The sequence below is a fragment of the Aphidius gifuensis genome, linkage group LG3 (genome assembly GCF_014905175.1).
Source record: "Aphidius gifuensis isolate YNYX2018 linkage group LG3, ASM1490517v1, whole genome shotgun sequence".
NCBI lineage: Eukaryota > Metazoa > Arthropoda > Insecta > Hymenoptera > Braconidae > Aphidius > Aphidius gifuensis.
This window is the reverse complement of record NC_057790.1, coordinates 9,946,219-9,959,217: the sequence shown is the minus strand read 5'-3', so window position 1 is coordinate 9,959,217 and position 12,999 is coordinate 9,946,219. Positions and strand designations below refer to the sequence as shown.

General features: G+C 29.0%; 2 protein-coding genes across 2 annotated transcripts in view; one reads left to right on the top strand and one right to left on the bottom strand.

Moving 5' to 3' along the window:
• Window positions 1–8,303, top strand: part of LOC122851920 — a 68,472-nt gene extending 60,169 nt beyond the window's left edge. The window contains exon 8 of the mRNA XM_044151425.1: window positions 4,315–8,303. Coding sequence (XP_044007360.1) covers window positions 4,315–5,457 — 1,143 coding nt within the window. The 3' untranslated portion in view covers window positions 5,458–8,303. The remainder of the gene's footprint in view (window positions 1–4,314) is intronic.
• Window positions 8,304–8,424: 121 nt separating this feature from the next.
• On the bottom strand, window positions 8,425–12,976 carry LOC122851917 (tetraspanin-2A). Its single transcript, XM_044151424.1, has 5 exons — window positions 12,669–12,976; window positions 12,368–12,565; window positions 12,118–12,294; window positions 11,448–11,633; window positions 8,425–8,570 (listed from the first exon to the last, which is right to left on the bottom strand). Exons 1-5 carry the CDS (start codon window positions 12,762–12,764, stop codon window positions 8,493–8,495), a joined length of 735 nt encoding a protein of 244 aa, XP_044007359.1. The 5' UTR covers window positions 12,765–12,976; the 3' UTR covers window positions 8,425–8,492.
• Window positions 12,977–12,999: the final 23 nt, after the last annotated feature.

Sequence of the window (12,999 nt, the reverse complement as noted above, 5' to 3'; positions counted from 1 at the left end):
TCACCCCTGGTAGAAATAATCTCTCCGGATTTTCTCCAGATTATCTCCCGATTCCTACGGATTTCGCCGGATTTTCTACGCAATTGAGACTTTCGGAGATATTATTCCGGAGTTTTTTCGGGTTTTCTCCGGATTTTTTCAGAAAAAATTTCTTTTTTATTTTTCGTATGTAAACTCTTATTTCTACTTTTTCTTATTAATTTTTCCATTTTTATGTGTTTGTTTTTTTAAGTCAAAATTCCGGAAAAAATCCGGAGATATTATAGAAATAGTCTGGAGATTACTCCGTAAATATCTCCGGAAGTCTCAATTACGTAGAAAATCCGGTGAGATCCGGAGAAAATCAGGAGAGATTATTTCTACCAGGGTACACCTAACAAATGATTTTTTTTTCATATATTATATCGATAAAAATAGGGCGCAAAATATAATTTTGCCCAGGGCGCAAAAATTCTTTGTTACGGCACTGCTTACATATATACCCATAATCATGAGACGTTACCCTGCGGATGTTTATTGCACAGTCGTTATTATAAGTAAAATGTCAGGTTTATCAAAAAACATAACGTACATGACGAATAAAAATATATAAATATTTTCATATATATAAAAAAGAAATAATATTTTGGGACTCTTGATAAGTTTTATTTGAAATTCGACTGGTTTCAATTTCAATTTATTAACTTCCTTTAATTTATAAATTTAGGTCTATTTAATTTAAATTTTACTTAAATTTATCTGTTCAACTTTAAATAAGATTGGCAAATAAAATTTATTAAATAATAATTAATATTAGAACTTAAATATTAATTATTATTATAAAATATTATAATTTATAAAGTAAAATAATTAATAATACAATAGACAAGACCAAGAAAATACCAAGACCGACCCAAGACCAAGACAAGACCAAGACAAGATTGACCTTTTTAAACCCAAGACAAAACCAAGACAAGACTGGTAGAGATGCACACGAGACGAGACGAGACGAGACGAGATTTGATCGAGGCTCGTCTCGGTCTCGAAAAATGACCAAAACAACAGTCTCGTCTCGGTATCGTCTCGGCTGAAAAAATCAGAGTCTTGTCTCGGTCTGGTCTAGGGCTTCACCCAAGACCAAGACCAGTCTTGGTATTGTCTTGGTATTGTCTTGGTTTTCAAGACAAGACCAAGACAAGACTGATGTATTTAAAATCAACACAAGCCCAAGACAAGATCTCTCTTTTGGGCCAAGATTACACAAGACTCTTGTCAGTCTTGTGTCATTTTTTTATAATTAAATAAAAAATAAAAATTTCAAAAATATACGAAAGTAATTTGATCTATGATTCATACTCACAAATTAATAAACTGATACATCATATATTAAGTGTATATTTAATCGTTATCAACAAAGAACACAATGAACTAAGCATAGAGTTCCATAAAATACATATCACACTTAGTAGACATAATAATAGAAACAAAGACGACTCACACGAATCCTATAGTGGACCAGGCGCTTATACATATATACCAATAATCATGAGACGTTACCCTGTGGATGTTTATTGCACAGCCGTTATGTTTATAAAACGTCAGGTTTATCAAAAAACATAACGTACACACGACGAATATATAAATATGTACATATATATAAAAAAGAAATAATATTTTGGGGCTCTTGATAAGTTTTATTTGAAATTTAACTAGATTCCATTTCAACTTATTTACTTTATTTAATTTATAAATTTAGGTCTATTTCAATTTAAGTTTTGCTTAAATTTATCTGTTCTCGTTTGAATAAGATTGGCAAATAAAATTTATTAAATAATAATTAATATTATAAATATAAATGCTAAATTATTTATATAATTTATAAAGTAAAATAATAAATAATACAATAGGCAAGACCAAGAAAATACCAAGACCGACCCAAGACCAAGACAAAAACAAGACCAAAACTGAACCAAGACAAGACAAGATTGGCCTTTTTAAAACCAAGACAAGACCAAGACAAGATTTGCATATTTCGTACCAAGACAAGACCAAGACAAGATTGGGTCCAGTCTTGGCATATTTAGTCTTGAGTGAAGCCCTAGTCTGGTCTCGAGTAAAAAAAATCGGAGTCTCGTCTAGTCTCGGCTGTATAAATATAAAGTGAACAAAAGTAAACTTTTTTTTTTATTATCAATACAACATTTTTAAATATATACATTCTTGTAATATATGCATATAAAATATTTTTTTTTTCTTTTTTATTCTTTTATAACGTATGAGTACTTTATTAGTTTTTTTTTATTAATTATTAATCATTTCATTACGTATCGATTAATAACAACAACAAAATAATAAATAAATCAAGTTTAAATTTAAAAAAAAATGCATATTTATACTTTGATTTAACATATATAATGAAGATGTTCTTTATTTATTTCGTACGTCTGAATCAAAATATAATTTACCATTATTTTTTTAAATTAAGCTGGATTTCAATTTAATTTTTATTCATTTTATATATTTTTTTGTTTGTTTATAGTTATTATATAGATGCAATATGTATAAGAACTTAATACTAAAAAAGGCACCATAAAAAAAAAAAAAAAAATTAAGAAAACTAAATTTGATATTATTGATGACACGGCGAGACTCTCGCGAGAGTCCCGCGAGAAGTCTCGGACTAATGCTAGTATCGTCTCGGTCTCGTCTCGCCTCAAAAATTGTCAGTCTCGTCTCGGTCTCGTCTTGAGTTCGCGAGACGAGACGAGAAAGTGCCGAGACTGGTCTCGTCTCGTGTGCATCTCTAAAGGCTGGGTCCAGTCTTGGCATATTTAGTCTTGAGTGAAGCCCTATTAAATACACTTGCGAGTTTTTTTTTTTTTTTTTCATCAATTATTTTCGCAGTTATTGAATGGGGCATTTCATCGATATTGGTTTTTTTTTTTTTTTTGGTTCATTTTTTTAGTATTTTGTTGGTGAATGAAACGATAAAGCAAAATCATTTTTTCAGTGAAAATTTCTCAGCTTTTCATAAAAAATATCACTTTTTTTTTTTGACGTTTATAACACTTTGCAAATCGAGTTTTTCGCAGATAAAGCTGTTTTAGTTGCGTTGCCTCAAAATTGACAAGTTTGAAAATATTTTTTTCGGAAAGCTGAAGAAATTTCACTAAAGATATGTAAAAATCAAGTCGGGTTCTCCATAAAAACGAACGGATTCAACGGAAAAGCAAAAAAACAACGAATTCAAATTTTCAATTTATTTAAACCTGAAACTTAAAATTCATGGCAAGGTTACGATATCAGTGGAGACGAAATTTTATAACTTATGTTATAACGTCATTTCGAGAAAAAAATAATGGCCCCAACAGAATTTCGATATCTTGAATACGTTCTGAAATATTGAAGAAACAAGATATTAATATTTTTTTTGTTCTGTTATTTTTGTTATAAACAAATGGATAAGAAGAAAATTATAATTTATAGATCGATTCTTATAGTGATTTTTACGAGAAATATCATGGACAAAACAGCAATATACCATATCTAGAATAGTTTTTGAGATATTACGCTTTGAATGTAAAATATATCGAAATTTTTTGTTAATTTTTTATTATTTTAGGATTTGTTAATAATAGTGAATTAGAAAAAAAAAAATAATGATATTGATTTTGGTAGTATTTTTAATGTATAAAACAACGGTAATAATAAAAGTTTAATATTTTCAATTGTTTTTGAGATATTGATTGTTAAAAATTTATGAAATCTGTTTTTTTCGGATTACAACCCGTCATTATACATTATACATTGTATAAATATATCGATATTTTTGATTTTCAACTATTAATATCTAAAAAAACAATTGAAGATATCGCATTTTTATTATGCCCATTATTTTCTACATAAAAAATACTACTGAAATCAATATCAATATTCTTTTTTGTTGAATTTATTACGATCTGGCAAAACAGATCCAAACATAAGCAGAAAATTTTTTTTCCGGGAATTCAAATACCATTGAATATGGTGATATTCAGAGAGCTTCTGTGGATAAAAGTGACATCTTCCACTATATTCCATGGACGATCTCCGAAAATATTTGAATATCATTTTTTTTTTCGGGTATTTATTTATCAAAACAATATTCAATTCATTTTTGATCATTATACATACCCATATTTTTTTTTTTTTTGCTTGAACAACAGATTTGTTCTTTAATGTTTATCAGAAAGTTATATGCAAAAGAAAAAGAACTTTTTATTGAATAAACCTTGTTTTATTCATATCTTTCGTTACTTATATATCGTGTGACTTTAATAAACTTTTACTTTGTAGGTGGGAACCTTGAAAAATACTCGATACATAACTTTGACGTCTACATTCAAAAAATCATTTGCAACTGAAGAGGTATCATCGATGACTACTTCAACCGAGCCACTTACTGAAAATATTTTGGCAAACACTGGCGCAGCATATGAGACATCCCTTCCTTTGGATTCTTCAGTTGCAACTCTTCCTGCTATAACTTTAGAATCTGGACAAGCAACCCCACCATTAGAGACTTTAACAGAAACATTTACAACAACCCAAACATTACTAAAAACTCATTTGCTTCCAGTTGTTTCTAGTGGAAACACGACGACGTTAACTCTAGTGCAGACCTACAATATCGCGCGAATGGTCACAGCAACAAAAACCCTTCCCCCTTCGGAATTATACCATTTCATCCCATCGAAAACTTTGAATGAATTCAATTCAAAATTAGATGAAGCAGGAAGTGAGCTACATCTTGAACTTGATTTCGGTGATGATCGTGATGACGATGAAGATATTCCGAAACGGGTTGTGGTACCTAGTAATGATGATTCTGATTTAAGTGTTTCGAAAATCTCTCAAAAACAGACATCAACATTGATACCAACATTAGCCCATGAATCACAATTACGATCCGAGCAAGTACAACAACTTGCATTGTTAAAATTCTTCAGTCAACAACCACAACAACAAATAATAACAACATCACGACCTGTTATTGTTTTGGAAACATTATTCGAGTCTCACGTCATACCATTGGTTAACAATGGAAACACTGTATTTTCAACTCTTTCGAGACCGATCGCAACAGTTTCAAGAACAAATTATGAATATGGCACATCAACACTAACACCAATCATTCCTCCTCATATACCACACTTACAGCAAATGCCACAGGTACCTCTTTTTCCACCGCAGCAACAATTTACCGTTACAACTGCTCCAATAGTAACACAAACATTGGCAACTATTTCGGACTCAAGGGTTTTAAAACTCACCTTTGGTGCTAAAACAGCATATACAACGCTGTTTTCAACGAGAGTTGTGCCAACCGATTTAACAACGTATGTTACTTCTACTATTGCTGTGCAACCAACTGTACCTGCTTTTGCTGGATATTTTCCACCACCTGTTGGATATCCGGGATATCCATATGTTGGATAGATTGCTTTTTTCTCAGAAGTTAATACAAGACGGAAAATTTTTATTAGAATTTCATTCTTCCAAGCAGTGAAACGCTAAGCTTCTTATCGTTTGTTTATTTATTACTGTTTTTTTTAATTAATTACAGCGTTTTTTGTTTTCATTTGCGTAGTTTATCAGTGAGAGGTGATTTGTATCCATGGGTACACGGAGAGAATCTTGCAGTAAACGAGAGGTGTCCACCATAGAAGCATTACGTACAAGACTTTTTATTATAGCCACTTAATTATGGGGGATATTCCGATATCCCAGACAACTCGTTTTTTTTTTTTGTTGGTTTCTTACAGGAAATTTTCTCACGATCACGGGCAAAATATGGAAAAGATTCCTGAGAATGCGCAAAGTAGTCAAAAATGGAGTTAAAATATGGAAAAAAATGGCTATGTATATCTAGTAACTATACGATACGTCACCGATAAATATGATGTGTTGTCCCATGTTGTCTGGGATATCGGAATCTTGCCGATTGAACTACACAACATATATATATTCACAGACGTGTGGCGAAGGTGGATTGAGTTTGATTGAGTAAAAATACAATGGGCATATATGCAGCTTAAGGTACATTCTCAGCTAGATTTTGTGGGCGTGTCCTAAATAAAATCCTATGCTTTTTACATTGAAGATTTTGTCATACCAACCCCAAAAAACCAAAAGTTTAAACTTTTCGTGATCATTTTTTTTGTGTTCACAATTTATTTTTTCCATTATTAATCAATGTTATGCAATATATTCCAATAAAAACCAATCATATATCGATTAAAACAATTATTCTATAATATTTATTCATTTCAATATTGCGCACGAAATTTTTTTTTTGTTAGTATGCATCACTGATTTGCATCAATATCGAGTTTTTTATTTATATCCAATTAATATTAATATTTATTATCAATCTCAATTTTATATAGTTAATAAAAACATTTTTAATAATATTTTCATTAATATTTGCATTTATGATGCTCCGTTGTTTTGTAATCAAGTTTCTTTTATGCTAGTTTAAATTTTCCTGCTTTTTGAATATTATGGCTCTTCATTAGGAAATCAGTAAAAAAACAACTTTTTACCACATATTTTTAAATAATATTCAAAATCAGTACTATAACTCCATATGAACCAGATATTAAAAAATTCCTTATAATTTTCACTTCTATCTATCAGTTTTTTAATAAAATCATATATTTAGAAATGTAATTTAGTTATGATCAAAAAAATTTCAAACATCCCCTCCCATAAGAGCCCATATTTAACCTTTCTAAAAGTAGCCAACTTCAATTAATTATTATAAAAAAAATAAGTCTATAACATAATATATTATTTTACAAAATGATTCATTAATATTTCAATTACATACTGTATAAATTTCAAGAAATTCTTATATTCGGAAGGTAGCTAAGAATGTACCTTAAAAGCAGAGCATGTACAGTATTTTCAGATTACAGACTCAATCGCAAGGAATGAGATTACACACTGCAAAAACTGCGCCTTTGGATTATAGGCACTGTTCCATTGGATTCATGGAGCACTGCTCCGCTAAAGTTGTTCCTTTGATTTCTTGGTTCTGTACCTATATATTTGTTGAGCAGATTTCGGCGTTTTGGAGGCATGCGCAAACACAACTACATTATATTTTTTCTCTCTCTCTATTTGTACTTTTATATCTGTCATGTCATGATATTTACATCATAAATATTCATTTATAAATTATTATAAATATTCTATATATCTTTAGTTATTAAATTTATCGAATATTTAACATATATGCATTCATATATATGTTAATTGTTTAATAGTTACTGATATAGAGAGGTTATGTTATGTGTATGCGTGTCTCTTTCTTAATTCGAGTGACGGCTCAGGCTGCTCAACGAATACAGTTGAACAGTACCTTTGAATTAACAGAGCAACTGGACCGATATCGGTGCTCCTTGAATATCATTGAGCAGCGCTTAATAAAATGTGCTCCATGAATCCAATGGAACAGTGCCTATAATCCAAAGGCGCAGTTTTTGCAGTGCAACTCATCTCATTCCCACCTATCTTAACATAATTAGGCAAGATTAATTTTGGAAATTCTCACAAGAGACCCTTTTTTTCTGAATTTTCTTTTACGGAATAAAGTATACAGCATAAAAAATGTCTTAAAAGCAGAAACTAAAAATTTACCGAGGAAAAATCAAGTTTTATTTTATTTTTTTGAAATCAAAAACTTATAAAATACTTATTTTGAAAAAAAACATTTTTTTTTCTGAAAACAAAAATTTTTTTGGGTGAAAATAAAAATTTTAAAGATCAAAAAAAAATTTTATGTTTCTAGGCCCGGATTTTTGCGATGCTTAAAATGCATGTATTGTGCACTTTATTCTGTAAGAAAAAATTCAGAAAAAAAGGGTCTTTTGTGAGAAATTCCAAAATTAGTGATATTTAAGATGAAATGGAGTCTAAAAAAATTAATGAAAAAATTCAAAAAAATTAGAAGCTCAATTTCAGCCCAAAATCAACCAAATAGCTCATTTTGTCAAAGTTTCAGGGAGTCAGGCAGATGACCCCGTGATTTGACTAAGAACGCCCTATATATAGGTATATATTGGTACATTCATTTCTTACCATAAACAACTGGTTTTTTTAGTGCTATATGGGGAATAAAGATTTTTGCGGTAATAAACGATCTTGCGTGCAAGATGTGCCCGGATTTAGAGTTTAAAGCCTCATCTATTCACTAGACGACTATGTGAAGTTATTGACTTTACTCTATATTTCTCTCCGTGTGCAGTCATTCTCTTCAATAAAAAAAAAAAAATTCAAAAGTTAAAGAAGCTATTGAGAATTTAGGTGCTGCATTACTTGTAAATAAATTATGATCTATAAAAATATGTTTATAAATGTTCAACATTTTTTTGTAAATAAATGATGAAGATAAAAAAAAAATAGTATAAAAAAAAGTTTCTTAAAGTTTTCTGTAGGTGAATTTTTATAGGTGAACTCTTGGTAAATATCTAACGTTTAAATATCGCAGCTTCGTTTTCTTTTTGTTTTGCTTGAATAAGAGTTAGTGACAGGACTGCCTGGATCACCTAAGAAAAGAAATTTCAACAACGATTATAATTGAAAATAAAATCAAAGATTAAAAAAATTGTTCAAATTGTTTTAAACATTTATTTGAACAATAAATTCAACACTTTTTGAACAGTAAATTCTACATTTATTCCAACAAAAATTCAAACATTTATTTCAACAAATAAATACTAATCTACATATTGAAAATCATGAAATCTCAAATTTTTGAAAATTCAGTGATCAGAAAACCTAGGCTACCAGAGACCCCTCATTTCCCCCTGCCTCCATTCAGCTATCAGTCCTTTAATTTTCGAGATAATAGGGTTTTTTTAATTTTTACATTTATTTTAATATCAATGAATTCAATTTAATTTCTGTAACATTATTTTTAATATTATTTTTGACTATTATTTTTGGTTAAAAAAAAAAACCCACAAAGAAACCCGTGCGAAGCGCGGGTATGAGCTAGTTAAAAAAAAAAAAATGTGTGTGTTAACAGTACGCGCGAGGGAAGTGAAACTTCTTTTGCAGTCTATCAAGTTATTTGTAACAATTTTAAAAATATCAACAATCAATTAATTTATGATGATAATAATAATAATATTATTGATGATATTAATGATATTAATAATAATATTGGTAAAATTCATAATATAAATGATGATATTAATATGATACTTATAATACTCACATCAATCATATTGATAATATTCAAAATATAAATGTTGATAATATTATCAATATTATATCGTTATTGATATTATTATTATTATTATTCATACCATTGGTATTATAAATTTTTAATATCATTGAAATTAATATTATTATTATTCTTAAAATTATTGTTATTACTATTATTCATACTATGAATATATATAAATGATAATAATAACAACAATAATTCCAATAATATTATCAATTATTAACAATATTATTGATATTAATAATAATATCTATAATAATGATATTCGAAATATAAATACTAATAATTATTAATATTTATATTTAAATATTATTGTCAATACTTTATTATTATTCTCATTATTATTAATATTATATCGATATTAATAATATTAATATCAGTGATATTATTATTCGATGATTATATTTTTGTTATTATTATTATTATTAATATAATTAATACCGTTGATATTATTGTTATCGATGATATTCTTGAAATTATCATTGTTATATTATTATTCATACTATAAATTAATAAATATATAATAATAATATTATTATTAATAACAATTACTTCAATATAATATTAATAATGCTAATAATAATATTAATACTAACAACAATATTCGAAATATAAATACTAAAAATTATTAATATTTTTTATTTGAATATTATTGTTAGTATTAATATTATTATTAGCATTATTAATATTATTAATATCACTGATATTATTGAAATTATTGTTGTTATTTTTATTTATACTATGGTTATATTTATCAATAATATTATGAATAATAATATCAATATAATATTAGTAATAATATCAATGGTATTAATCATATTCATAATAATAATATCGATGATATTAATATACTAATTATAATTTTCAATTGAGTATATTCATTTATAATTTTTTTATTCATAATTTTCATAAACGCTGCAAACCGATCAGCTACACTATTGGCAATGCACAGACACACCCACATTCATTCTAAGCATGGGAATATCCGAATTCAGTGCCATGACCCCCGCGGTGAGGGACGTGACTTATCGTCCATACTGGGAGGCTATTCTCGAATGAATACGAGTCGACTCGTATGAATTCGAGAATAGCCTCCCAGGTCTCCATGACCGTCCGTTGTCATTTTTATTTTTCGACTAGTTTCGTCTAGTTTTGCCATGTTGAAAACAATGGACTTAGAAAAAAAGCATATCTCCTTTATCGCTCGTAGCCACTCACTCACTCACTCTCATTAGGTATATGGGCAAACGCTTGCTCGGTCTGAGCGTTCGCTTGCTCCGAGCGTTTAATGGCTGAGACACTGTTTTTTTTTCACTACCCTGCGAAAAGAAGTTTTACTTCAAAAATAAAACATAAGATCATAAAGTCTTATCAAGGCTTCACCGAAGTTCTGAAAATTATTAACAGCCCTGGTAAAAATAATTTTGACAAAATTTGCCAAAATTTGATAAAACCCTCTGATTTTTGGCAATCATTGGCAAATATTGTAAAAATTCGTCCAATTTTGACAAATTTTGTCAATTAATAATAAATAAAACAGTAATAATAATAATTAAAATAAACAAAAAGAAGTAAAGTAACATCAAAACAAAAATCCTTAATCAAGTGTGAGAAAAAACATACAATTAAATATACCGAAAAAAAAAAAAAAAAAAAGCGAAAACACTATCCAGCCTTAAGGAGGTTATGCACAAATTCATTGCGGGTGTTGCGGGGCGCTTCTGACGTCACAGACAAAACTGAAATCGGGCTACACTGTAAAAAAATAAAGTGTAAAGCGCCTGCACTCCGTATACAATATATGGGACTGCGAATGTGTGTGTGTGTTTGAACTTGCCATACGTTGCGACATCTAATTTTTGTAAAGTTTATAATTAATTACTCATTAATTGACCGATCAACATATGAAAATTTTTCGCGCAATTAATGAAACTTGGTTTCTAGTATATGTATGATTTTTTTCAAGACTTTTTCATCATTTTTCTATCTATAATTAATATTATTAACAACAAAAAATAAAAATTATCTTTCATTATACTTTTTTATTTTAATCATTATTATTATTGAAAAAAAAAAATTTTTTTTGACGCGTAGCGGGTTATTGCATGTAGACCCTCAATTGCATCTTATTTTTTTTCCCGGGTGAATTAACACAAAAACCACGAGATTATATTAATTCTGTTCAACTTACATGTAACATGCAAAGAGATAAAGCAAGTCCAGCAAGCCAGCTGGCTCTTCCTTCAAGAAACCATGTCAACTCTTCGACGCAACCATGAAAAAATGCATTTCCAGTTACAGTATCACGACATTCAGTTGGCAAAGGTTTCATAAAATCTAAATAGTCCATTGGTCCATCAGCTCCACAACAACCAATCTTCAAAAACAGAAAAAATATTTATACTGACGAACATACTCCGGTAGGCTGGGTACAATTGTTATTCAGTTTATTTGTTTTTGTTTCACTTTTTTCCATTTCAGCATATTATTTATTTATAAATTATTTACCAAGCTTAGTTGTATATGTTAAGTTATGGGAGGTTAAGAAGTGTGTGAGGAATTTATATTATATGTGTGGGAAGGCAGAACTACCAACGTTATACGTGTAATTTGTCCAAAACGATTTTACATACAATTGAGACAGTTTAGTGCTCAAATTATACATTTGACACATATAAACCTCTTTTCTGCATATTCTCAACTTTTTTTTTCTTACTGCGAAGTCACCTATTGCCAAGAAAATTTTTACTAAAATTCACATTTTTAATCCTTTAAATTAACTGAAATTTTTCCCAGTGTACGTAAAATATCGAATGAACTTCTTACTTAACAATTTCAGTGCTTGTTTTAAGCTGCCTTACGTTTTCCTGCACCATTCGAAGAATATACGCAGGCTGATCTTGATATGAATTTGAAATAAGCGCGTACATCGATCTACGAACAATCGGTTGAATTTGACTGTCATAAGTCGAAAAATCTAAGAGAATAGCTGATCCAATAATACCCAGAAGAAAACAGAATCCTTGAAGTCCGATATGCTGCAATGAATATACTTTAAATATTATATGCAGGTTGATAGATTTGAAATGCTTAAGAATAAAAATGACTCACAATGTATAAAGCCGTAACATGTTCCATTAGTGCAGCAGCACAACCAACAAATGCAATAATCATCACAAACATTGCTGCAAACATGAGGATATATATCCCAACGTAAAATTTTTCTATTTCAAGCCATGCAACCCATTCTTGAAAACCTGGTTCAAGTCTTAGCCAAATTGAAAATCCAAACATACATGCACCAAGTAACTGAAAATTTTTTGTTTTTCGAATACAATGATCAACGAAAAATTATATTTTTGATAGCATATTATAAATTGATTATTATCAAAATAAACTTTGTAACACTCACCCATAGAATGGCGCTTAAACAAAAAATTACGTACTTTATTGTACCAATGCTATTTTCTAGTCTGGCTGCCTCTGAACCTTTCCTCATTATGTTCATTTACTTATTTATTTCTTTGATCTATTTATTGAATATTTATAAATGAAATAATCACTTGGGGCTTTATAAATTTTTTTTTATTTTCGGTGAAGGAATATAAAATTAACTCCAAATTTTCACGTGGATCAAGACACTAGATTAAAAATGAGAGGTTGAATCATGCTATAAAACATACTGTTCCTCGGAACCACAACTTTATCTCAAACAAATATGAGATAAGTAGATAAGCACGCCC

Bases quoted from the DNA above. Each gene is read 5' to 3' on its own strand.
- LOC122851917 (XM_044151424.1), bottom strand. From the start codon at position 12,764: ATGAACATAATGAGGAAAGGTTCAGAGGCAGCCAGACTAGAAAATAGC. The intron at 12,566-12,668 runs GTGAGTGTTACA...AAAAATTTTCAG, and splicing joins GTTTAAGCGCCATTCTATGG to TTACTTGGTGCATGTATGTT. The intron at 11,634-12,117 runs GTAAGGCAGCTT...CTGTTTTTGAAG, and splicing joins TTCGAATGGTGCAGGAAAAC to ATTGGTTGTTGTGGAGCTGA.